This window comes from Ambystoma mexicanum, chromosome 1p (genome assembly GCF_040938575.1).
Source record: "Ambystoma mexicanum isolate Mex_15411 chromosome 1p, UKY_AmexF1_1, whole genome shotgun sequence".
Lineage (NCBI taxonomy): Eukaryota > Metazoa > Chordata > Amphibia > Caudata > Ambystomatidae > Ambystoma > Ambystoma mexicanum.
This window is the reverse complement of record NC_090921.1, coordinates 1,039,185,694-1,039,213,319: the sequence shown is the minus strand read 5'-3', so window position 1 is coordinate 1,039,213,319 and position 27,626 is coordinate 1,039,185,694. Positions and strand designations below refer to the sequence as shown.

At 49.5% G+C, this 27,626-nt stretch overlaps 1 protein-coding gene across 5 annotated transcripts in view; it reads left to right on the top strand.

Moving 5' to 3' along the window:
- Window positions 1-27,626, top strand: part of WDR59 (WD repeat domain 59) — a 1,538,892-nt gene that overhangs the window by 687,395 nt on the left and 823,871 nt on the right. For all 5 annotated transcript variants that reach the window (XM_069604207.1, XM_069604197.1, XM_069604168.1 and 2 more), the window contains exon 11: window positions 13,472-13,551. In XM_069604207.1, coding sequence (XP_069460308.1) covers window positions 13,472-13,551 — 80 coding nt within the window. The remainder of the gene's footprint in view (window positions 1-13,471; window positions 13,552-27,626) is intronic.

Here is a 27,626-nt window from a genome sequence, read left to right as displayed (position 1 = left end):
TTCGAGATGGCCCAGGATGCGAGTTCGTCACCCGGTCCCAAGCTGTTTCGCAGCTGCCCTGGATGCGGGCTGCAGAATGTGTTTAAGGAAGACGAACATTCGTGATGCCTCTATTGTCTTCATGGGGACAAGACTCATGTAGAGAAGGACTGCCAGTTCTGCAAGAACTTGTCGGAGCGGACCATGAGGGACTGTCGATCCCGTCTCGCAAGCTGGTTGGAGAAGGGCTCGACGGGTGAGAAGAAGAAGAAAGGGTCCGAGCGGGCTTCTAAGTCCTGTGCGGGCGCCCCGGCGACGGGGGCCTAACACCAGGCCAAGCGCCGCAAGTCCGCTGGCTCCGGGAGCGCCGAAAGGTCGGACTCTTCGGTCGCCAGGCAGGGCGCACCTTCCCCGGCACCGTCAACCACGAGCCAACGCTCCGGTTCGGGGAAGAGGAAGTCCGAGACCCGGGGTAAGCTTCGGGAGAAGCCCCGTCCGATCTCGGAAGAGGGGGAGCAAGGCGTCGCCCCTCCCCCGAAGGAGGGGGCCCGGGACGCACCTAAGGTGGTCAAGGCCCCTACCCAGCAGGCGAAGGCCTCTATCGAGGCTATCGCGGCGACTCTGGCCAAGCCGGCAGAGACACCGCCAGCGGAGACCGCCTCCGGGACTAGAGTTTCCCTGCCGCCAAGGAGGGAATCCTCTTTTCAGCCCATCGTCGTGGCCGCCATGATGGAAGAAGCGAGGGGGGGCACAGTGCCCTCCTCGAGCTCGGAGTCAGCCTCGGAGGAGGAACTGACCGAGGCCGTGAGGAACCTCGAAGTCCAATTCGAGAAGGTTCGATCCCGTCAGGAAGATCCTCGGGAGATAACCGAGGAAGACGATGGTGAGGAAGAGCGGCCTTCCCTTCCGGCGCAGCCGGATCCTAGGCCTCAGGATGGCTCGGCGGCCATTTTGTCTGCCATCCAGTCCTTATGCTCTAAGATAAGGACGAGATTCCCACGGCCCAGGCCGGAGGACCCACAACCTGGCCCGTCGGGAAGTCCTCAGAACAAACGACGGAGGACCCAACCTTCTCCTCCGCTCGCCCCCGTAAGGCCTACAGTTCCCTCCTCATCCTCCCACGAGTCGGGAGATGACGGTGCGTTGGGCTCGACGACGGGTTCTGAGGGCGAGGGCGACGACGACGGAACGGGTCTCCCGTCTCCTGTCGCACGGGCCTCGCCGCCCGACGAGATTGGCTCATTCCACGCCATGATCGCCAGGGCGTCCGAATTGTTCCAGCTCTGCCCGGAGGAGCACAAAAAGGAAGGTTTCCTCTATCAGCGCCGGGAGGCCAAGAGGAAGACGGTCATCGCGGTGCCCCTAATCGATGACATCTGGGAGGAGGGCCTTTCGGTTCTCAAGAACCCCTCCACGGCACCAGCCAAACGGGACCGGTACGAGAAGAAGTACCGGGTCCCCGAAACCGCCCCCCTGTGCCTCAGGGCCCAGCCAACGCCAGACTCGATCGTCTCGGCGGCGGCCGCGAAGAAAGCGGCGGGTTCAGGAGCCTCGACGTCGAATTCCCCGCCGGACGGCGAGGGAAAGAAGTTGGATGCCATGGGGCGGCGGGTCATTTCGTCGGCGGCGATGACGATCAAAGCGGCCAACGCTCTGGCGATCATGGCCCGTTACGACAGGGAGCTCTGGTTTAAGCTGGCCTCCATATTGGACTTCCTGTCGGACGACAAGAGGTCCGAGCCTCTGGAAATACTGCAAGAGGGCGAGGTGGCGTCGGACCACGCCATAACGGTGGCAACCGATATTGCCGATACCGGGTTCCGCCAGCTGGGCAACGGTGTTTGCCTACGACGACGGGGTTGGCTCCGGGCGACCGACTTCCGTCAGGATGTCCAGACCAGGGTGTTGGACATGCCGTTCGACGGCAGCAACTTGTTCGGGAAGGCGGCGGACGAATCCCTCCAAGCCATAAAAACGGACACGGAGACGGCCCGCGCCCTACGAGCCCTTCAGCAACGATGGCCCTTTCGGAGCGCCGGAGGCAGGCAGGGTGCCTCCAAGGGACCCAGCGGTGGCTCGTCGTCCTACCGCCAGGCGGCACGCTCCTCATCTCAGGAGGCCTACAGGGGTCGCGGCAAGCAGGGAGCGCCTCGCCACCGTCGGCAAGGTGGCCAGGGCGGCAAGGCCACCACCTCCAAGCAGGACTGAACCGGCTGTGGTCTCGGGCCCCCACCGAAGTACCCCGGCGGGAGGCCAGCTGACGGTTATTAGGAGAGCCGACCAGCAGAAGCTCCATCTTCTCATCATTCAGGCAGAGGCCGTGGGTGGTCATCCATGCCTGAATGATGGAGAAGATTTTGTTGATCCGATTGACGTCCGCATTGTAGTTGCCTGAGATGGTGAGGAGAATCTGGGTGTCATCTGCATAGTTGGTGTAGGTGACACCCAGATGGTCCAGTTTATCGAATAGTGGCTTCGTAAATATATTGTACAGGGTGGGGGAGACACAGGAGCCTTGTGGTACTCCGCAAGTGATGGGGATCGGGTCAGCAGCTGCTGTTGTGGAGAAGACTTGCATGGTTCTGTTCGCCAGGAAGGATTGTATCCATGAGGAGGCAGAGGAGAAGTGAGCTGCGATAGATAGGTGGTTGCATAGGATTTCGTGGTCGACTAAATCGAAGGCCGCTGAAAGGTCTAAGAGAAGTAGGATTGCTACATTGCCTTTGTCTTTGATTTCATCAATCTGGCTTTTGAGTTCAACCAGAGCGGTTTCTGTTCCATGTTGAGGTCTGAAGCCAGATTGACATATACCTAGCAGTTGGTTAGATTCTAGGTACTCCTGAATCTGGATGTAGGCGACTCTGTCCAGGATTTTTAACAGAAAAGGGACAGTGGTGATGGGTCTATAATTAGTTGGTATGACGGGGTCTAGGGATTGTTTTTTTAGGAGAGGGAGCACCCAAGATTGTTTTAGGTTGTTAGGGACAGAATTGTTAGCAAATGAAAGATTGATTAGCTTGGTGATAAAAGGGGAGAGGTCTCTGGCAGCGTCTTTTATTATTTGGGCGGGGCAGCTGTCCCCTTTGCAATTAGGTTTTAGAGAAGTGATGATTTTTTGGACTTCTAAGATAGTTACTTTCTTAAAGGTAAAGCCTATATTGGTTTTGATAGGTGTTGGTGAACTTAAGCTTGGGTTAGTCGTTTTGTTGCTGAAGAGTTGTTGGCGTTTGTCCTCAATTTTGGTTTGGAGCCCTGTGATTTTATTGTGAGGGCATTCTGGATGCTGGTGCACCAGGGTTTATCTTTTAAGCAGATGTCTGGAGGGGGATTGGGGTTTTCTAGCTCCTTTAGAATTTTAAATAATTATTTGGTGGAAGAGCCTGCCTGGTCTATCCTGACGTTATAGGCATCTTTTTTGGTGCGAATTATCTCACTTTTGTATAGCGCGGAGATGTTCTTGAGATTGGATTTGTATTAGTTTGTCTTGTTAGACACATGGTGGAGTCTAGGTAGACACCTAGAGTCTTGACGGTGTGCAGTCATAATTTTGACTGCAAAAAGTCGAAAACAATATCGAAAAAAAAATATTGAAAAAAAAAACAAATGTGTTTTTTTTATTTATATGTTTTTTGGGTTTAGCTATAAAAAATAAACAGGGGTTGGAGGGGGAACTCCCCCATTAAAAAAAAAAAAAAAAATTCGACATTTTTTTTCGACATTCGACTTCGAAGCCTCTGACTGTGGTTCCTGAGAAACGGTGTACGCCCCAGCCAAAGAAAGACTTCTTTAAGTCCCTCACCTCCATATTTGAGGAGGAGGAACAGTCTGATGAGGGTGAGGCTCCTTTTGGTCTCCAGTTTGGCACCCCTAATGTGCCAGAATGCCTCCTCTCGGAGAAGAGTAGGATGCAGGATCTTTGTAATACCTTGCATAATGCTGTGGTATTGACGCTCCTCTGGAGCTGGAGTTCGGCAGACCAGACCCTGGTGAGCATGCCGAATCCTCTTACTGACACTTATGTTGAGAGTTGTGGAGTATTTGGGCTGGTCAGGCCTGCTACCCACTATGATCAGGATGATCTTACGGACATGGTCCTCCTACAGATCCCATTTTGCCATTTCATGTGGCTCTGCAGAACAGGGTGGCAAAGAATTGTGAAACCCCGGAGACTAATCCAGCGGTGAACAAGTCTCTGATGACAAAATACCGCCCCTCCAGTAGCGACCCCAGCTATCTGTCAACTCACCCCACTCCTTAGAGTCTGGTGTTCCAGGCAGCTGCGGCTACCTCGAAGCAGGTTGCGTACCCTACCATCCCTCCAGATAGAGACGATCAGCGCGTGGATGAATGGGCGCATCAAGGTATTTTCAGCTGGGAGTATGGCGTTGAAGGCGGCCAACTTCTCTTGTGCATTAGCAAGAATTTCGTACACTCTGCGGGATTGCATCTCTAGGGCGGCTGAGCATATTCCCGAAGGGGAAGAAGGGGAGGGCTTTCTGGCTATTGTTAAGGACGGTAAGGACACCATGTGTGAATTCCTTCAGTCTGGGTTGGATGTTGCTGACCGTGTCAGCAGGTCCATAGCTACAAGCACCGTAATACGCAGATTTGCGTGGTTGCGGAAGTCAGGTTTTGCGGAAGATGTGCAAGCTAGACTTCTGAACATGCCATTTGACGGGTCTCACCTTTTTGGCAGCAAGGCTGACGAGAGCCTTGAGAGGCTGGAGACCTCTCAGGCGGCCGCCAAGTATTTGGGTGCCACTGTTAGGCAGCCTCAGCCTTTTCGTCCTAGCATACAGCAATGGAGGGGTAGATCCTTTCGTTACTACTCATTTGGAAGGGCGAGAGGAATGGCCAGTCAAAGAGGCCAACGTAAGTTTCCTTGTGGTGGACGAGGTAGAGGTGCCAAAGCCGCTCAAGCAGCAGCCTCTTTGCCATCAGGCTCTGGTACTGCTGCTTCAAACCCCCTCTGAGGCCTTTGGTCACAGTTCCCCAGTGGGGGGCAGGCTGTCGCAGCATCTGGTTGAATGGCGAGCTATTACTTTGTATGCTTGGGCTCTGGTACAATTGCCCACGGGTACTGCCTTCCTTTTTTACGTTAGCCTCAAAACAATCCACCAGGAGTACATTCTTTGAGGGTTCCAGATCTGCTCCTTGTGCAGGAAATATTAACCCTGCTAAAGAAAGGCGCTGTAGAACAAGTGCCTGTAGCAGAGGAACAAGGGCTGGCACTCCCCTTATTTTTTGATTCCCAAGGACGGGGCACCGAGACCAATCTTGGATTTGAGATGCTTGGACAAGTTCCTCAGGAAGGACAAATTCAAGATGGTCACTCTTTCTCAGATCCTTCAGGCCCTCCAACTTCAGGATTGGTTGGTGTCATTGGACCTTCAGGATGCTTATTTTCATGTGCTGATCCATCTAGCACAGGAAATACCTGAGGTTTTCTGTTGGCAGCTTGCACTATCAGTTTCGAGTCCTGCCATTCGTGTTGACCTCCGCCCTGAGGGTCTTCACCAAACTGATGGTGGTGGTGGCAGCACATCTCAGGAGAGGGGGGATAAACCTCTACCCTTTCCTGGACAATTGGCTAATCAGGGCACGTTCTCCCGAACAAGCCTTGGATCTAAAAGTTAACTGTCACTCCCTTCACAGACTGGGCTTCTCCCTCAATTTCAAGAAGTGCCATTTAACACCTTCACAACGGCTCCAGTACATCAGGGCTGTCTGAGACACACGTCCTTGGGGAAGTGCTCGCCACCCAAGGTGAGGGCTCACAACATTCTACAGATGGTAAACAAGTTTCAGACTGCCCAGAGTCTCCCGGCCTTCGAATTCTTGAGGTTGCTCGGCCTAATGGCATCCTGCATTTTTCTGATGCCAGAGGCCCGTCTGAGAATGAGGTCCCTTCAATGGGCACTCAGGACTCAATGGTCACAATTCTCAGGCAAGATGTCGGATCACCTTCAGGTTCCAGTCAGGGTATCACAGGATCTTCGCTGTTGGGCCTGTGAGGAAAGCCTAACGAAGGGAGAACCTTTTTGGCAACCATGGCCAGAGGTGACCGTAGTGACGGACGCTTCCCTCGCAAGGTGGGGTGCTCATGCCAGTGATCTGACAATCAGCGGTTGTTGGTTTCCATCTGAGTCCAAACTGTACATCAATCTTTTGGAGCTGAGAGTGATCAGGCTAGCACTGAAGGATTTTCTGCCATCTATACAGGGGAAGAATGTCCTGATAATGACGGACAACACAGTGGCCATGCATTACCTCAACAAGAGAGGGGGTGTAGGGTTGCTACCACTGTGCAGAGAGGCGATGCTGCTCTGGTTCTGGGCAATTCAAGAGGGAAGCTCCTTAGCAGCAGTTCATCTGGCCGGAGAGGAGAATACAGCGGCGGATGTTCTGAGCAGGCAGAGTGCAATCTCCCAAGAGTGTGAAATAGCTCAGGAAGTCCTTCAAGAGGTCTTCGCCCTTTGAGGAACCACGCAAGTGGACCTTTTCGTGACCGGTGGCAAATTTGGATTGGGAATTCCCGCTACTGTACGTGTTTCCTCCAGTCCCAGCCATTCCTCAAGTTCTCAGGAAGTTAAGACTATTCGGGTCCCGCATTATCCTAGTTGCTCGGGATTGGGACAGGAGATCGTGCTACCCGGATCCATTGGTCCTCTGATGCGTCTTCCCCAAAGAGAATCTTCTCTCAGGTTCTCAATCCAGAGGTCAAGACTCTCAACCTTCACGCATGGTTTCTGAAAGATTGAGATACAAGGACTAGGACCTCCCGGATGACGTGATGGAGGTGCTGCTTTTGGCCAGGCGGCCGGCTACAAAGTCTCTGTACCGTTGCCATTGGATTAAGTAATGCGACTGATGCAGAGAAAGGAATGTTAATCATTTTCAGTGCTCAACTCCGGATGTTCTGTTGTTTTTGCTTTCTTTATGCTTTCTTTAGCCCACAAGGGTCTTCAGGTGGAGACCATTAAAGGTTACCTAGTAGCGCTCTCAATCTTTAAGCGCTCATCCGAGGAATGCTCTAATTTTAAGATCCTTTTGGTTACTCAATTCCAGAAAGGACTCACAAATGTGTTCCCGCCTTCACCATTTCAGGTTCCGGTTTGGGACCTTAACTAGGTCTTAAAGTTTCTGATGGGTACTCTGTTTGAACCATTGCACTCATGCCCATTGAGGTGGTTAACCTTTAATACTGTTCTGTTGGTTCCTCTTACATCTGCAAGAAGATTGAGCAAATTGCAGGAACTTTCTTTAAAGCCACCCTTTACTGTGTTCCACAAGGACAGGGGTGTGTTGAAAGTCAGACCCTCCTTTCTACCCAAGGTAGTTTGGTTCTACCTGCCTTCTATCATCCTCCGCATCCTAGTAAGGAAGAGGAGAGGCTTCATAGGTTGACCCTAGGAGAGCTTTGAGCTTTTATGAGGAATATGTTGAAGGACACAATCCATTCGAAGAACAAGTTGCTTACCCCTGGTAACGTTCTTTCGACTGGATGTTCCTCCAGCATATTCCTCATCGCCCTCCCAACCTACCCCTCTGTAGAATTTCCCATGCTATTGCAGCTTTCGTTCCAACAAGGCTGAGTACGGTCAGGCCCGATTTGTGGCCACTTCTGCTACATGTGGAGGGGGGGTGGGGCGAGAACTGAGGCTACGGACGCCATGCTTTTATAACATCCGATGACATCACCCTCGACTTAGGCCTTCGAGGGACATCGACCCGACGCCATCGACACAGGGCGCCCTCTGCTGAAAAACTTACAAGGCAGCCGAGCTGTGGACACTACATGTCAAAGATGAGGAATTGGAGGAACATCCAGTCGAAAGAACGTTACCAGGGGTAAGTAACTTGTTCATCTGTCCGGTAGATGATATACTTGCGGCGAGTGGGCGCTAAGGAGAGTGTTGGGCCAGAGGTGGCGGGGTGCAGCCATGACTCAGAAATGGCTAGCAGGTCAGGGTTATTGGAGACGATCAAGTCGGATATGTCTAGCGAGTGTGCTGTAATGGACCTTGCATTCACTAGTGCTCCCTTAAGGGTAAGGGCTGTGGGAATGGTGTGGTTGTGAGAAGTGTGTATTAGAGAGGGTTCTAGTGCAGGGTAATTCAGATAAGGAAGGGGTGATTCTGGCAGGTGGTTAGCACATGAGACATTTTTTAATACTCCTGCAAGGTTAGATGGTGGCTTTGCTCTGGTGGTAGTAATTATGTCACACTTAACAGTACGTTTTGGGTCTTAACTAGTAGGATCACACAGGTTGGTGGAGATGTGGGATGAGGAGGTAACACAAGGATTTGGTAGGGTGTCAGTGGTTCGGCATGCGTGGGGCATTTGAGAAGGCTGGCTTGATAGATCAGGATCGTTGATAGTGTGCATGCCACGTGTTGAGGCTTTGCACATTCTGGATGTCTCGAGCGTCAAAAAGTCGGTTGGCATGCATGGAGACGCTGCGCACTCGCAGATGCTTGTTACGTGATGGGGGAGGTAGTGTGGTGCCTGGTGGTGGCGTGGGTTGTCGGGTACGTGCAAGACTAGCATAGTCAGGGGAGCGCCGTACAGGCTTTTGAGAGGGTTGAGAGCTTATGTAGGCTGGGCGGTCGACTACAGGAACAGCATGGAGTGTACAGACTTTGTGGGTTCCTCGCTCTCAGGTGCTTATTCCGCGATGGAGGGGATAGTGTGGTGCCTAGCGGGGACGTAGGCTGCCAAGTGCATGCACGACTATCATAACAGGTGTCGGAATTGGGATTTGTTGACCAGGAACAAAAAGCAGCTCCTAGGTATCGAGCATTGCCATTAGGCAGGAGCTACACCTGGGGAACCAGTAGCTAGTATATGCTGAACAGCAAATCTAACTTGTAATCTAACTTGTATCCAATAGGTTTTAAATGTCCATTACGGTTGTCCTTTATTCTCTTTTCCACATTCCCAAACCTACACATTTAATATCACATAGCTACGTTTGTACGACTCCACTTGCCTCGGGTTTCGCAAATGTGGCTCATGGTGGCTCTTGGTTTCAAGCTAACCAGGCTCACCTTGGCTATAAACACTAAATAAATAGCTCCCAGCAATTTCAAACCCTGTCATCACCCAGGGAATGCAGAGCAGGTTTTGAGCAAGGTTGAATGCTCATGTAGTCTAGGTGGTCAAGTGCGAGACAAGCCTTGGGGCACAGGGCGTACATGCGTGTGTGAGTGCTCTAAGGCATAGCGTACAAGCTTTTGGAGATGGCATGTATTGTAGCAGATTCCTATCTTGCCAGGTACATGCATATAGGCGTACACGTGTAGTATGGCCAGACAGGGAGAGTGAACAAGGGCCTTGGAAGTTGCCCTTTGTATGGGGCTGGCGTCACCTGCTGGCTCCCTGCTTCCGGGACCATATGTTTGTAAGCCATCCAATCGGATGTTTCCTAAGACTGGGATAACTCTGGCAGCAGTGGGGGTAGAACAGGCAGCTGGTTCAAAGTGGCCATTTGTAAATGGCTCGTAGGCAATTCTTTATAAATGATATCACGGCTTTACAATGGAATAGTATACTCAATTTGCCCAGCAGGGAATATCACATTGGTGCACATAAGCCTTTTATGGCTTACCTTGATGAATGTAACTTCTGCATGCTCATTGGGTGCATCAGAGCGCACAGTGCGATCCAGGCAGCACTCTTGTGCCTCGAGGAGTGTGTTACAGGGCCAGACAGGGGGAGTGAACAAGGGCCTTAGTGGTTTCACATCCACCCCGGCAGCAGACTTTCTGGCACCAGTGATGTGGATTGGGACTAGAACCATATATGGGATTTCCTGATCTGGGAAATCAGGAAAAAGGCCAAACTACAATACTGCCAAAGCAAAAGCAGAAATCGTGTGGCACAGCCATTTTAGGGCACTTACCACGATTAGTAGCCATACCCGGTAAACGCGAATGTGCACACAAAAACAAATCAAAAACTGGAAAAATGTAATTCCTGCTACCAGCTTGTCTTTAGGCACATATAAAAGTAAGCAAAAATCCCAAGTGTGAAAGGTTGGGGAGATAAAAACATATCCCCGTTGCACTGCACTGTTAAGGGTTTGTGTACAGTGTACAAATGCAAGAATCCAAAGGGAAAACAAAGTTTCCAAGTACTAACAGTCTGAAGGATTGGTCAGTTTCACTAAATCAAATGAGCAAAGGGGAAGTGAAGCTGAAGGCTTTACATCCGTTCAAAAAGTCGGGTCAGGATGAAAAACAAAGCAAAAAGAATGGGGTTCCATTATGAAGGGAAAGTTGCAAAAAAGAAAATCTTTCCTGACATCATACGGTCGGCGTGACAGGTGAAAACCCAAGGCAGTCTGCTGAGTGCTGCTGCATCTATGGGGGTGTGAGCCCAGACAGGACAGTGACCACGGAAGCACAAACAAAAGTAACAGCACGCAAAGTCCACATGGAACAGCATACCGCATAGACCAGAGCAAAGGCAAGGACGTGGACCTGAGACCTCCTCCAGTCCAGGGTAGCGCCACCATAGAATAGGTACTCTGCGGCATCAACAAGTAGTCTGAGTGTGATGATGCCAGAACCAAGCCTATGCTGGGCTGAGTGTTTGAATACCCGAGAAGAGGATGAGAAAAAACAGATATCGTAGAGGGCTGAGCAGGCCCTTAGTCTACCCGGGGTTAACAACCAGAATAACTCAGGTGGGGGCGATAGAAGCAACCAGGCAAACGGGGCTAAAGAAGCCCGAACCCCAAACCGGCTTGAGAAACCAGATACCCGTGAGGGGGTGATAGAAGCAACCGGACAAGCAGGGCTGAGAAGGCCTGTAACCCACGACGGATTGAAAATACCCCAGTAGGGGAGAGAAAAGTAATGAACGAAAAAGAGCTGAGCAGGCCGTAGCCCACACAGGGCTAATGATCCAAATACCCCAGGAGGGGGAGAGAAAGTTATCGAACCAAGCATGGCTGAGAAGGCCCGAAGCCCACACGAGGCTAATGCTCAAAATACCTCAGATGGGGCAGAGAAAAGCATTAACCACTGAGGGCTAGGTATCCCTTATCCCACCCAGGGCTGAGAAAATGACTACCCTGCGAGGGGTTGATAGAAAGGAGAAACCCATCCGAGTGAAACAGAGTTGTAGCCTATCTGAGGCTACATTTATGAATCAAGATGTGGTTTTTGTAAATACCAGCCTATCTAGGTCAAAGCAACTCATGCCAGGAGAAGGGATAAACCAGAGACTATAAGGACTACCTGAGGAGACCATTATTTGAACCTCGAGAACCAATGAAAGACAGGTTTCCTTGCTGTGTTGATCATTCTAAGAAAAACCAAGAACCAGAAGACTGTCAAGACTCTTTAGTGGGGGGTCAGGAAACCAACCACCACAAAAGGAGAGTAACTCAATTATAAGCTGAAGCTTAGTTTCTCTTTCTTTCTTTTCCTAGTGGTAGGTTAGACAGTAGGTTTAGCATAGTTTTGGATGAGGACTAAGTTTATTTGTGGGACATCCTGATGAGCACCAGGTTTTTAATTTGTAGCATAGGAAATCTATTCTAGAGCTAGGTCCCAGAGAAGGTTTTCTAAATTTCTTTAATGACCATTTGTACAAACCTGTCCTCTTGTCAGTCTCTTTTGTCCGATTTACCACAGCCTGCAAAGAGAATGATCATATATGGCGTTTAGGAAAGATTACCTTTTTGCACCTTTCCCTCTATAGATTTCTATGAGACCCCATTCTTTTTTTTTGTTGCTTGTTTTGAACCCTGTGGTGACTTTTTGGAGGTCAGTAAAGCATTTAGCTTTACTTCCCTTGACCGTTTGCTCATTCTTATGGTGAAACTGACTAGTCTATAAGACTGTCATTCTCTATGAATTCTTGTATTTCTACAATTGCACACATCTTCTTACAGTAAAGTCCAGTTGGGATACTTTGTATCCTTATAACTTTTTATATAATGGCTTATTGGTTACTTTGACAATGAGCCTAAGACAAGCTATAATAAATAACTGTATTTTCATATGCTAATGTCCAGCTTTAATTATTGGCGTTGCTCTGTGTGGCCTCATTGTAGCCCTAGGCCACCCACAATTTTCCTGAGGCTAAACTGTGACTGCTCGGCTACCTCCCGCCAGGGCTGATTTTGTAAATCCATCTTAACAATAGCCACTTCCTACTCCTGCCTGGAGGTCAAGGTAGCCAACAAAGAGTGTGAGTCAAAGACACATGACTTAAACCCATGGTCTCCAACCAATAGATCGCGAGACACAAGTAGCTCCACTAAGGTTTCCCCATATCACCCTGCATCAGACACCAAAAACTGTCCCAAATTTGTGTCTGCCATGTCAGGTGTGCAGTTAGTGCAGATCCACTCCTTGCCATAGTGTTTGCACTTATCAGCCAATGTGATTGCCTATCTCTGCGAATCTGTGTTTTTTAGACATGAACTTCTTGAAAACAAAACTTTGATTCCATCATACAGCATCTAAGTGTTGTTGATGTTTCAAGCTATACACCAGATTACAGATCACTTGTGGATAGCAGGCAGTGCCAGGATTCACAATGAATGTCTCGATTGATTTCCAACAGTCTGATATGCTTGAAAAGCTTTAGGAGACAGTCCAAATAACTAAATAATAAAATAACGATGTTTTTGTTTTGTCTTTATATTAAGATTAAGTAAACCACCCAAACAAATCTTGGTACAAATTCTACTTGGTACTTGTGGACATCGCCACCCTAATAGCTCTCGCCCATTGGCCATTAATTACAAGTAGCCGTTGCTAACGTAAACGTTGGAGACCTACAATGAGGTTAGCAATTTTAAGCACTTACGTGGCTACTACACGTGTAAAAGTAGGTACCATTACAACCAACCTGGGAAAACTCCAAAAAGTAAAATATAAGGGTGCCATTCTTGCCATTCCATAAGACGGTAGTGGGGGAGGGCCTTGGTCATCCAGAACTGGTACCCTTATGGACTAAAGCGTGCCTCCTAAGCAAAATTATTTAAGTGAGTGACTTTAAAAAGACCTCTCACAATAATCGGGTCAGGATCACACAAACCATAAGCAGATATTCTGTGTGCGAGTCCCATTAAAAGAGATGGGAAAGCTGCAAAAAGGAAAATCTTTCCCAACTGTGACTTCCAAAGTTAGCTAAAAGAAACCCCAAAAAATGTCTTTGAGACCTAACACTTCTATTGTGGGAGGCTAGGAGTTCTTACTGAAGGAAATCATATGCAACCAAGCTGCTAGCATCTATCCAGAAACCGGAAATGATACTAGATCTAGTGTGGAAGTAGTTGTTCAAAAAGTGAGTAGACCATACCATTTAATTTAGCTTCCTTTTATTCTGGTTTGGAGACAAGTAAGGCGATTGAAGGGTTTTGCTGGTCAAACAAATTAAAAAGTAAACTTACTGTAACTTTTGATTGAGTGCACATAAAATGTCTGGTGGGTGAGAAATTAAACTTGATGTTTGCCTTTTGTATTTTTAGGATCCAAAGATTGTCAACTGGTCACATGGTCCAGAGATCAAACTTTGAGGATTTGGCGTGTTGATCCCCAGCTGCAGAGGGTATGTTACTAACTAGACAACGGTCTTATGAGCAGTTGTTCCACTTCAACACCACAACTGTCATGTTAATGTTAAAGGATATTTGTACCGCACACTATCACCACCGGAGTGGTCCCCTGGTGCTCTGGTGGCTCTGAAAAAGATACGGGGGGGGGGGCTGGGTTGAGTTAGTGGGAATAAGATGGAAAAGTGCAAGAGAGCAGTGATGTACTGGTGGTGGCCTCAACCTGGTAACTCTGTTGGCTGGACTTGGGTAGTCGTTGTGTGCTGTTGTGCGAGTCTATATGTGGTTTGTTTTGTTGCAGTGTAGTGAAGTTTCTGCGGGTTGTTGTGTTATAGGATTGTGGTTGTGTTTGGTTAGAGTTTGAGAGGTATATGCAGATGGGTGAAATTGTTAGTGGATTGGTTAATTGGGCAAATGCTAACAATCACAATTCTATCTAAGTGTGGCATATGCTGACATTTATTTTCAACCTATCTAGATGCGACACCGGCTAATGTGCATGATTACGTTTAGGTGTGGCACACGCTAACATTCACAATTCCATCTAAGTGTGACATGTGCTAATAATCACAATTCCATCTAGATGCGACGCCGGCCAATGTTCACGATTACGTCTAGGTCATGTTAATTTGTGTGGAATATCTCAGGTGATAAAGCACTAAGCCATTTTATAAAGACACTGTAAGTGGATAACCAGTACAACTAAGGGGTAATGCAACAAACCCATATCGGGATACCTTTGTGCACAACTGTGGCGATATCACCAAAACGCTTTTGCAACAGTTCACTGCACCGTGCTAACATGGATTTTCAGAATCGCCCCAGAGAGTGTATTCTGAGAGGACAACCAATTATGAAGAACAGGAAAGACACTGATGTCGACCCAAACCCATTCAAGGTAGTTCAGCAGAGCAGTAAATCTTAGACTGTGGAGGGCTGTGAGAGTGGTCTAGGGCTACAGTGAGACGCACATAGACCACTCCAATAATTCTGGGTAGACAGAAAAGCACACAAACATAGACTTATTTATTAGGCCTTTAAGATACAGTCTTAAGGAATGAAAACTTCAGGTAAGTACTATCACACAACAGCCATCATACACATGTATACATTAACAATTGGGGTTCTACCAATAGAACACCAACACTTTACCTTAGAAACAGTTATGCAATAGTGGGCACAGTTGGAAGCAGCACTGTAAATAACTATATGTGGTAAATAATAAATACATCTTTGTGTTATAGTTCACACACACTTCACAATTCAAAATTATAAATAATTTGCAATTTCATCAACATTTATACAATATTCTAATAATTTAAAAATATAAATGTGGTAAAGGAATTAAGAATCAGAAAAGCAGCAGATTTAAAACCAGTGAAGACACTTAAGTAAAAATAAGTTGAATACCTTACTTGTCACACCCCAGTCTAGTCGCGTTTACCGTTTGTGTATTGTAAACGTGGTTGCAACCACTGCCCGTTCTCGCCTTATTGAAAAGCTCAGGTTCGCCTGAGCCATTGCAAACACGAGACCGGTTGTGTGCTAGGTAGACTGAAGCACAAACCAGCAGCCATATTTGATAAGAGACAAATATTGAGAGCCCACTATGTAGCGCAATGATCAGTCATACAAGATTATCCAAATCGAAATAAAGGTAAATTCTCAGCAAAACCTAAATCCGCATATTAATACAGAATAGGATTTGCAGACAGCTTTAGCATACCAAAGTAGGAGCCGACCAGACCACCATATCTTAATGGGAATACCCATGAACATACCCATTCAAGTTCAAAACTCTTTACTCATATTGGGGGTAAGAGAGACCAATTCAGTGTCTCATTAAGGCCTGTGTTGTGGGTATTCAATAGACTAATCCAGTGTTGTTCCAGTTTATTAAGCCTGTTGGGAACTGAATAATTACTGCCATCTGTATGTATGGTTTCAATAATAAACCACTACAAATCATTCTCAGTATGGGCACAATCCAAATAATGTTTGACCATTGATGCTTCCAAGTATGCATTCCTAATGTTTGATCTATGTTTTCTGATATGTATAGTGGTAGGGTGTGTAGACATGCCTATGTACTACCTATCACATGGAGAAATTATAACATAAATCATGTTTTTAGTCTGGCATGTGGTAAAATGTTTTAAAGTCCACACGACTTTGTTACTATTTTTTTTGTGACAAAAGGTACCCCAACAACCAAAGTCTGCAGGTAAGTGTTCCAAAGGTAAATAAAGTTTAGAAGAGTTCCTCTACCCTTGCAGTCCCACCACTCTACGGAAGGCACAGGCGGCAGATTACCGCTGATCTTAGTCAGGCATGGGAGAGATAGGGTGAAGACTTTATGCCCATGCAACCCCTATGGTGGAGGCAGAAATAGGTATGCTAACTTACTCCCCTGGACCCACTTTCTTCTGTACTGTGTCCGGACGAGGGTGCAGAGGTTGCATTTGGCATCTAGATTGGGGTCAAGCTAGTACACAGTTCAGGCCCCAGTGAAATGGTTGAAGGCTGGACAGCTGGACACCCTTGGCATAATTATATAGACCTCCATGGAACAGGAGGCCTCCGGGACATGAAGGAAGTCAGCGGGTGTCACCACAGTCAAGTGACGGCAGTACAAAGTGAAAACATAGTTTTCACTTCACCGAAAACGAAAGAGATTGGTTTAGAACGACCGCTCTGTGACCGCACAGAGCAGTCATTCAAAATCAAACTGTCAGCCCCTGCCGCACATGAGTATGCGGTGAGTGTCTGTGTGTATGTGTATGTGCGTGTGTGTGCGCGCATCTGCGTGGGTGTTTGCCTGCGTGAGTGTTTGCATGTATGGATGTGTGTGTGGACTTGGTGTGTGTTGTGTTGGGAAGGGGGTGGTGGTTGGGGATAGGCGTGTTTGGGGGGTGAAACACCTCCCTCTCCCACCGGTTTTGCATAACCGGCGGGAGAGGGTGGGAGGGGATCGGATCACCTTGGGGAGGGCCGGAGCATGTCATATTGCCACATTTTAAAGCTGACACAAAAAAGTATTTTTTTGTGTTTGGTCTTTAAAATGCGGTAATATCACATAGAACCGTGACGACAGGTGTTCGTCTGCCGGACAAAGGAGCAGTCCCTGCACAGCTTCTCTTCAGCATGGGAGGCTGAAATTGCAGGAGCGGGTGTCTTGTTATGCAAGCTGAAGATCCACAAAGTTCCACAGATGCATCCCGAACAGCGACGGCTATAACAAGGTGACCCATGAGAGAGCTAGTCAGTCCACTGCGTGGGCCAGTGATCCTTCCCATGGCTCGGCAGGCACGTATCCTCGAGCGGGTGGGGACAAGCTGTTCCCACCATTCGAGGGATCAACGCTACAAGGGCATTCTTGAGATCAGAACAGAGGAGCAGGGCTTCACCAGGATTTGGCTGGAGGCAATGCTGGGCAGTGGCAACAGTCGGGTCTTCAGTAGGTGGTATTTCTTCGAAGGGGTCTTGGGCCCTTGGGCCGAATGATGATCTCTTGCATGGTAAAGATCTGCACCATTCAAACTGCCTGGAGGCAGTCCAATGCTGGACAGCCACTTCCCACACATTCTGCCCAGCAACACACTCGCTGTGGCTCAGATTTGGACTGGGTCCAGACAGACCCAGCCTCCACATCCGGCAACACAGACAGACAGACCACCACTTTGCCTGTGAAAGCAGAGGCTTTGCCTCGGAAAGGGCTTTACATATTTGGAAATTCCAGAACTAAGAGGGCAGGAAGAAAGCAAAGCACAAAATGGCTATAGGACAGATGCACATGTTTTGGCATGGCCATTTTAGGAATATGGTACTCTTTATGACATTATGCAGTAAAATCCAAACGTGCATGAGTAAAAATAAAGGATCATAAGAATATCCGCAGCCACCAGCCCATCCTGGGAACATTGTAATTATTACCACAAAGTTACTAAAGAAAAAGGCTAAAAGGATGCAAAGTATCATAACCACACTGCGGTAATGTGTGTAAATCCACCACGAGCCATAGTCTCCAGTACTAATAGACTTGGGAACTGACCAGTTTCCTTAGAAGAATGTGGAAAAAAACAAAAAGAATCAGACAGAGGGGGAGTCACTTACCTCTAAAAAGTCAGAACTTCAAGCAAACAATAGCGAAAAGATAGGTTGTCCCATGGAAGTCTGTGGGAGGAAAGCATCAAAAAGATAATCTTTCCTAATAGAGCGTATGTGCAGGAAAAAGCTTTCAAATGGGACTAAGCGCTGCCTTATTTTCCATGTGGACCCACAGCGGGTCAGCCGTGACTGTTTGTGTTAGGGGAGTTTTCCTAAAGTCCACCTGAGGTAAGACTTCATAAAACTATCCCAATGGTGGTATAGAAGTCCCCAACTCTTAGTGTCAGTCTGTACTACTCCTGGAACCGTGGCAGAACAGTCAGGCATATCTTAAGGGGAAGATGTAAGCTGTAGGTAAGTACACTGAACCCAGTTAATAATGGAATTCAAAGAAACACACAAATGTATATAAAATATATATTTATTATATTTACATAAGAGCTGTTTTTTTCGTCAAAAAGTTAGAATTATTGTCAAATGGATCCTGTGTGCTCTTTCGTTCCTTTGAATGACGAGCAGGGATCCGTTTGTCGGCGTCTTCATTGCCCTCTAGGGCAAGAATCATCGAGAGTTCATCGAAGATTCCAGAAGGCCATCGGGCCTACACTGCACGCTGGGCCATGTCGGAGGTGAAGGACAACAGCAGTTCTTTCTTCAAGCTCTGCTCCATCTGCGGATTGAGGAAAGTGTTTGTGGAGGACAAACACTTCAGGTGCCTCTACTGTCTCCATCCGGATCACAAGGAAGTGGCTTGCGAAATTTGCCTGAGATTATCCAAACGCACCATCAAGGATCGGCGCAGTAGATTGGCGGCATTGAGCCACGCCGCCAAGGCCTCTACCATGTGTGTGGCAAGCAGAGGCATGCCTCACCCAGGACCGGCCGGTCCAAGGAGCAGGCTTCTAAGGCCTTTGAGGGCGCTCCATCCGTGGGGGCCCAAGACAAGGCCAAGCACCACAAGTCCATCTCCGTCGGAGTCGCCGTGCAAGCGGGTCCCACGACAAGCAGGGCGCACTCCTCTTTGCTGTATGCCTCCATCTAGAGCCATCGCTCCAACTCCTCATCCAAGAGGAAATTGGCTAACCCCGGGAAGCTGCAGGAGATGTTGGAGAAAGCCAAGGTGCAGGGTAAGGTGTCCAACCTACCTTTGAAGGTCCAGGAGAAGCCGTCCTCATCAATCGAGTTGGTGGTGGCCACCCTCTCGAAGGCAAAAGGAGCTGACGCGTTGCAGGGGACCCCTACAACGCCCAGAGTGGCCCTTCCTGCTAGGCGGGAGGCTTCGGCCAAGCCGGTGGAGAAGACACCGGAGAAAAGGATGCCAGACTTGAGCCCAGCTCCGACCCCTCAGGACTAAAAAAAGGGGAGGCAGTGGAGGCATCCACCATGCTCCAGGGCACAGATCTTTCTTCTTCAGACGAAGAGGACATGGGTTCCATTCACACGGTCCTGGAGGACGTGGGACACGAGGGTGGAAACACAGAGGACGACAACATCATTGAGGGGGGTGACGACGGTAGCGTCGACGACTTAGGCGCTGGGCCCAGCAAGCCTACTCACCCTCCACCTCCCAGGGACATGTCGCTGGACATTGTCAACTCTCCAAACGCTGGTCTCGGAGATTCAGAGGAGGATGCTGACAGCCCCCTTGGCGCTGACCCCGGTGGTACCGGGCCCCCTGCCGGCGAAGAAGAGGAAACGGCATCCCATGCTTCCTCATCAACCGCCTCACATACCCTCCCCTACCTCGGGATATGAAGACAGACACGGTTATGACGGACAGGGATGGCGACGGCGGCATCTCCCCATCACCGAGAACTTCTCCGCCGGATGAAGTGGGATCGTTCCACGCCAATATCACCCACACGCCTGAGATTTTCCAGCTGAAGCCAGAAGAGACAAAGAAGGAGGGTTTCCTTTACCAGCACTGGGGGGTTGAAGAGGAATACCATTCTGGCAGTGCCTCTCCTGGACGACGCTTGGGATGAGGGCCTGGATGAGGCCTGCATAAAAGCAGGGCTTTGGGGACTGGAACTTCAGAAGTCGCCAGAGGACCTAAAGAATCCGAAGAGGGAAGAAGCTGAGCCATCTACAACGACGACACCACCGATCTTCTTCCAGGAGAGTCTTCTTCCCTTTGAGCTGGTGGGACCAACCAGTTCGCCTTTTTCGCCTTCCTGGATCATCTCGTGGTCGAATCGCCTGTGCCAAGCACCCCGACGGCCGGATAGCCACGCCTCACCACTACCGCGAATAAAAGGGTAGTACCTTTTAACCGGGAAACTCTGTGGCTGGTTTCTTCCCTGGCAGTGCAACGATCTCCAGCTTTCCTCCACGTCGAGATCTTCTCTTCCCCCGGACGAAGCACTGACTTGCACCCGCTGCCAGGAACAACTGCCCCCGCTGGAGCTTTCTCACCAGTTTAGGTACTGTGTCCCGCCTGGTCTCCCTTGCAACAGACTGTCCAAGGTGTCCTGTAAATCCTTGACTCTCTATCCTGGCGTGACCTCAGACCTGTTAACATTACCTTTCTATCATGATCCGACCTCTTTTTGACTTTCCTGCAAAGACTGCATTTTCACTGTGTGATCTTGGGCACGTTCCGCCTTGCTCTCTCCAAGAGTGGGCCTGGCCTATGAACTTTTTGCTCTACAGTAGACCCTGCCTTTCTTGACTTGCTGTGGTTCATTAAAAGTGTTGGTATTGTGTGTTTTCCTATTTCTGCCTTTTCTCTCCCTTTTTAAATAATTATTGGAGTGTCATCTATGGTTACACGCTCACCTCTGTTTTGCTAAATAAGTGGTGTATTAACCTAGACTTGTCAAATCATTAATTAGGGAGGTGTATATATTTCTAGTGACTATGTTTGAACTTGCTTGACATATTAGTGCCAGTGTATTTTTACAAGTGTGTTTTTAAATAAATAATTATATACTTTTATACCAAAGCTCTGGTCAGTGTTTGCTTGTACTACTGTACTTCTAGCCCTAGTGTGTATACTCTACATACTGCCTAACTCTTCTTGAGAGAAGTCTGACTGCTCAGCCACAGCTACCAGGTAAATATGGGTGGTGCAGACTGCTACCAATTGGGTTTACTGCTAACACCTGTAGTCTTAAACTTTTTGCAGTGGCCCCTAAGGGAACTGCACAGGTTTCTGCCTAACAACTGGTGGCCATCTGCACATCCCTCAGCTCCTGCAGGAAGTAGAGGCCATGAATTGAAAAGGGGCGATAGAGCTGGTGCCAGAACGACTCTGGGGCTCCGGAGTCTACTCCAGATACTTCTTAGTAAGAATAAAGAAGGGGGGCTGGAGGCCCATTCTCAACCTGCGGCATCGAAACAAGTTCACCAAGTCCCAAAAATTCAGGATGGTCACGTTGCAACACGTGCTCGGCCAACTGGAGGAAGGGGAATTCCGATCGTCGCTGGACCTAGAGGATGCTTACTTCCATGTCCCCATCGACGAGAAGCATCAGCAGTTCCTTCACTACCAATTCAAGGCCCTCCCCTTCGGGCTGAAGTCGGCGCCCAGGGTGTTTACGAAGTGCCTGGCACCAGTGGTGGCCCATCTACGTCTGCAAGGGACATACCTCGACTGGCTCATCCGGGCCAAGTCAAGGGAGATCGCGGTCGAACAAACAGACAGGACCATCCGGCTGCTGACGGATTCTCAATGAACTATCGAAAGTCCTGCTTGATTCCATTGTAGAATACGCGGTTCCTGTGGTCAAGGCTCAACACAGTCTCCTGCCTGGCAGCACCCTCATAGGAGAGAATAGCGGCCATTTTGGCCAAGGTGCAACGGCTGTTGGCACTGAAGAGCGCCACGGTTTGGATCATCAAGTCACTGCTTGGCACAATGTCGTCATGTATCTACCTGACCAGGCTCTGCAGGTTGCGGGTGCGCCCACTTCAGGAAATCCTGGATGCTCATTGGGTCCAAGTGTCCGGAAGCTTCGCTGACAGGATTATACTCTACGAGGATTTCCGTTGATAAGGTGGTGAGTCGTGCGCTTCAACATCCCCGGGGGCACGGACGTCCTCAATACTAGGAGACGGTCAACACTGACGCTTCCCTGGAGGGCTGGGGAGCCCATACCAGACGTCTCCACGCCAGAGACCTGTGACTACTGGAAGAGAGGGATTGCCACATCAATGTCCTGGAACTATGGGCAGTGTTCTGGGCCCTGAAGTCGGTCCTCCAGTCCCTGAAGGGCAAAGTGGTGAGGGTCTTCACGGACAATACCATCACGATGTTCTACATCAGGAAGTCGGGGGGCACCAGATCCCCAGCACTCTCAAGAGAGGCGTAGGGCCTGTGGCACTGGGTCGTTGCCCAGGGGATGTTTTTCATTCCTTTTCACCTGGCGGATTTGACGTTGCCTCCAGTCAAGTTGCCCGTGGTCGTGGATCTGCTCGCGAGGGAAGGAAGCAAAATCCACCACCATGACCCAGGATCGCTGAACCTGAAGGCCTGGCTCCTGCAGCCTTAGAGTTCGGTGGCTACAAGCTATAGGCAGAATGCAGGGAGGTCCTGGCCAGGGCCACAGCGTTGTCGAATCTCAGATGCTATGGGCACCGGTGGAAGCTTTTCACAACTTGGTGTCGGAGGCAGAAGATCAACCCCCTGAGGGTCCTGGACCCCAGGTCCTTCCGTACTTGTTGACTTTGGACAAGATGGGGCTGACGCACGCCTCCATCAAACGTGCATCTGGAGGCTATCTCCCGCTACACCAGGTCTCTGGCACAATCTTCTCTTTGGTCACACCGTCTAGTCAAGGAGTTGATCAAAGGACTGTTTCAATCTTTCCCGCCGGTGAAGGCGCCCGCCCCTGTGTGGGAACTCAACGTGGTAGTGACGAGGCTCCTGGTGGCCCCCTTCTACCATATGCATCAAGCTCCTCTCAAGTTCCTTTAGTGGAAAACAGCTTTTCTCGTGGCTATCACCTCTGTCAGGAGGGTAGGTAAGATCCAGGCCCTGTCCTGCATGCAACCTTATCTGACTTTCCACGAGACGAGGTTGGTGCTCCGGACGCACCCCTCCTTCATGCCAAAGGTTGTGTCGGAATTCCACCTCAACAAACCTTTGATGTTACCTGTGTTTTTTCCATCATCGCTGTCTGAAAGGACTTTGCACTCGCTGGATGTGACGCGTTCTCTGAAGTTCTATGTGGCACGCACAAGACGTCTCAACTTTTTTTTGTGAACTTTGGTCCTGTGAACCATGGGAAAGCTTTGTCCAAGACTTCCATTTCCAAGTGATTCTACGGCTGTATCACGCACTGTCACCGGTTGGCAAACTGACTGCTGCCTGGCCGTCAATGAGCCCATGCCATGTCTGGTGTGCCCCTGCTGGACATCTTCAGGACTGCTACATGGAGGTCTATGCACACCTTCAAGGGATTCTACTGCGTCGACAGGGATTCCAGAGTGGAGTCCATGGTCAGACAAGCACTACTACGCAAACTGTTCGCTTGAAGGTGAGCCTGTACCAGAGGTAAGAGTAATTGCTTATGTTGAACCTTGCTACCTCCCGTGGTTGTGTATGTTTGTACTGCTATGTATTCTTGTTTCATGAACATGTGAATCCATGCCAGACTCATGCTGGAGAACATCAGTTACAGGTAAGTAACTTGTTCCTTCTACTGAATTATCGGTACTACCGCACACTTGTGTGAGACAGAAGAAATACGGTAATTGTATTTAGTTAGCAAAACTACATAAGATAACGCCTTTTGGGAAGGAAAACAGTTGGTTAGTCAAACAGTCGCACAGCGTAAGGTTTTAGAGAACGTTTTAGAGCCAACTAACGCTTATAAATTCCAATTCCGAACTAGCAGCAAAAGTCAGTTCGGAGAGGGCTTTGAGTCTTAAGAAGCAGGGAAACAGCATAAGTTCCTGAGGATACTTCTAGTCTCTACAAACAGATACTTAAAGACTCAACACAGTGGTGGAGACCTTGTTAAAGGACTCGTAAAAGGGACACAAGCAGAAGTTTGGGTCTGAGGTAAGAGTGGACACTTTGGGACACCTCTTTGTGTACTCAAACACTGTGGAGTGACTTCTTGGTTCAAGGTAAGTGTTAGGAAGATTTATAATTTTTATGTTTCATCCCCTCGCCTAGTGAGACCTCCAGCACTTTTTGCTGGACTGAGTGAGTGGCGCTTTTTCCCCACTCATTCATTCTTGTGGGCTCTGTCTTTTGGTACTCTATTCTTTGTAATCTACATGCACTATGGAGTCTGTCTGCTCCATAGCTCTTAAAGACATCTGTGTTTTACTACTGCAGCACACAGCTCCTTATGGGCAGTGTTGCTGGGGACCCTTAAGATTCTTTTTATATATCCTCAAGAAACTACAGTTTGAATCGATTGTGTCCTCCAATGTATACCAGATCTGTGACATGTAATTTCCACAGCTGTGTACTTCGGAAACTTTTTCGGCAGAGGGCATCCTGCGTTGATGGCGTCGGGCCGATGTCCCCGGATGTTATAAATAGGACGCACTGCTCCCGTAGCCTCAGTTCCGTTTGTTCCGCAAACGTGTTTGCTTCGGAGACTCTGCGCGCCTCGTGTATTCCTCGTGAATATGTCCCGGGGATCTCGGTCACTGAGTGGTTCCCACCATTCGTCCTCGTCTCGGCATTCCAGGAAGCCCCGCCACCGGTCGCCATCCTTGTCGTCCTCGTAGGATGGAGCCACGAGGAAAGTGACTTGGCCAACTAAGTCCTCGACTCTAGAGGAATGGGCTCCCTTCAGGGAGCAGATGCTGGCGATTTCCCAATCCCAGGGCAGAGATCCGGCAAGGAAAGGTCTCGATCTGTGGCTCATACGCCTTCGGGCTCGGGTCCTCTGCGCAGTTCTCATCGGGAACCTTCGAGGTCCTGGTCGGACAAGGCTCGGATTCGGAAGAGACGTGCTTCCAGGTCTCGATCCTCGTCCCCAGCGACACCACAGAAACCTGGTAAGGGCTTGAGGTCGGCGTCGACTCTGTCAGCGGTGTGTCCATCGGATACGGACGTCAAAGCTTTGCCTTTGCACCAGCCCTCTGCGCCGTTATCAATGTCAAAGCCATCAGTGCTCTCGAAGCCTTCGGGGCCTTTTGGATGGAATTTACTGATGGAGATCCCTGGTGCTGTGGATCCTGTAAGGTAAGGAAGGCTACTTCCAAGTATGTGAAGCCTGTTAAGGACTCGATCCTTTTCTGTCCAGACGGCAGGACTTTTACCACCCTCTGGATGACATCTATGAGGATGAGGAGAGGTCATATTTAGATTTTGAGCCTGATGTGGCTCTTGTCTTTTCTGGGGACAGTCAATTGAAAGAGCTAAGGCAATCTCTTTATGATGCCAGTGACTTGGACACTTCTCCTGTTGTGGGATTTGGCAGGCCTGAGCCTTTAGCTCATGCTGAGTCATCCTACAGGAGACTGATGGATAGGGTCACTGGGTATCTTGGGTGATCCAGTCCTACTGAAGCTTTTGTTCAGGATGACTTGATGGGTATTTTGTATCAAGGTCCGTCCTTTTCATTTGACGTTGCAGACACCGGAATCTCTTCCGGCAGTTAACAAATCGTTAACTAAAAAATACTGCAGTTCCGGTAGCGACCCCAGCTACCTTTCATCTCACCCCACTCCCGACAGTTTGGTGGTTCAGGTGGCTACGGCCACCTCAAGGCAGGCTGCATACCCTACCATCCCTCCTGATGGGGACAACAAGCACTTCGACGGTTGGGCACGCAAGCTGTTTTCTGCAGGGAGTATAGGGCTGAAATCAGCCAACTCCACTTGTGCCTTAGCAAGATATTCACACACTCTGTGGAATTGTTTCTCTGGCTGCTGACCATATTCCCGAAGGGGAAGAAAGGGATGGGTTCACTGCTCTCGTGCAAGATGGCAAGGATGCCATGTGTGAATCCCTTCAGTCGGGATTGGACACGGCCGACAGTGTTAGCCGGTCCATGGCTGCGTGCACTGTTATATGCAGATTTGCGTGGTTGCGGAAGTCGGGTTTTGCTCCGGATGTGGAAGCCCGTCTTTTGAACATGCCCTTTGATGGCGCACATTCCTTTGGCAGCAAGGCTGACGAGAGCCTTGAGAGGTTGCAGACCTCAAAAGCTGCAGCAAAATCTTTGAGCGCAGCTGTGCGCCAACCTCTGCCTTTTCGTCCTAGGGGACAGCAGTGGAGGGGGGGTTCTTTTTGCTACTACTCCTCCTTTGGTAGAACGAGAGGAGCCGCCAGTCAAAGGGGTCAGTGTAAAGGTACCTGTGGTGGTCGGAGAAATAGGGGTGCCAAAGCCGCTCAGGCAGCTGCCTCTTGGCCTTAAGGCTCTGCCGCAGAAGCTCCAAAACAATCATGAGGCCAGGTCCCATTGTTTGCCGGTTGGGGGCAGACTGTCTCAGCATCTCGAAGAGTGGCAAGCTATTACTTCGGATGCTTGGGTTCTGGATACAGTAGCCCACAGCTACTGCTTTCCGTTCCTAAAGCGGCCTCATGACAATCCACCGTGGAATATCTCTATTTGAGGCTTCGAGATCTGCTCCTTGTGCAGGAAATCTTGACCCTGCTGGAGAAATGCACTATAGAACTGGTGCCTGTAGCGGAGAGGAACAAGGGATGGCATTCCCCATATTTTTTGATTCCAAATAAAAACGGGGGCTTGAGACCCATCTTGGACTTGCGTTGGTTGAACAAACTTCTCAGAAAGGACAAGTTCAAGATGGTCACTCTTTCTCAGGTCCTCCAGGCCCTTCGACTTTAGGATTGGTTGGTGTTTCTGGACCTACAGGATGCTTACTTTCATGTGCCGATTCATCCAAAGCACAGGTAGTACCTGAGGTTTGCAGCTGGCGACTCGCACTTTCAGTTTCGGGTCCTGCCATTCGGATTGACCTCCGCCCAACGGTCTTCACCAAGCTAATGGTGGTGGTGGCCGCATTTCTACTGTGAGGGCGGGGATTCACATCTACCCCTACCTGGACGACTGGCTGATCCGCACGCGTTCTCCAGAGCAAGCGCTGGATCATCTTGGTCTCACCTGCCGCTCCCTCCACAATCTGGGTTTCTCTCTCAATTTCAAGAAGTCACACCTGACACCTTCCCAACAGCTCCAGTACATCAGGGCTGTGTTGGACTCCTCTTTGGGGAAGTGCTCCCCTCCCAAGGCGAGGGCTCATTACATTGTGCAAATGGTGGACAAGTTTCAACAGGCCCAGAGTCTCCCAGATTTCAAATTCTTAAGGTTGCTCGGCCTCATGGCATCCTGCATTTTTCTGGTGCCAGAGGCCAGACTGAGGATGAGATCTCTGCAGTGGGTCCTCAAGATGCAGTGGTCACAATTCTCAGGCAAGATATCGGATCCCGTTCAGATTCCACTATCGGTCTCACAGGATCTGCTGTGGTGGGCCAATGAGGAGGACCTGATGGTGGGGGAGCCGTTTTGGCAACCATGGCCGGAGGGGACAGTAGTGACGGACGCTTCCCTCACAGGATGGGGAGCTCATGCTGAAGATTTGACCACCAGCGGTCGTTGATCTCCGTCGGAGTCCAAATTTCACATCAACCTGTTAGAGCTGAGGGCCATCAGGCTGGCCCTGAAGGCTTTTCTGCTGTCTGTGTGGTGGGAGTGTGTCCTGATCATGACGGACAATACAGTGGCCATGCATTACCTAAACAAAAAAGGGGGGTTAGGGTCACTCCCGTTGTGCAGAGAGGCGATGCAGCTCTGGTTCTGGGCAATACAGCAAGGAATATTTCTCTCGGCAGTTCATCTGGCCGCAGAGGACAATGCGGCGGCGGACTCTCTGAGCAGGCAAATCACGAGTGGGAGTTGGCTCAGGAAGTCCTTCTGGAGATCTTCACCCTTTGGGGAACCCCACAAGTGGATCTCTTCACAACCAGTGCCAACCAAATGTGCGAGAGATTCTGCTCAAGGAAATTTCCTCAGAGAGGAGCCTCCTTCAT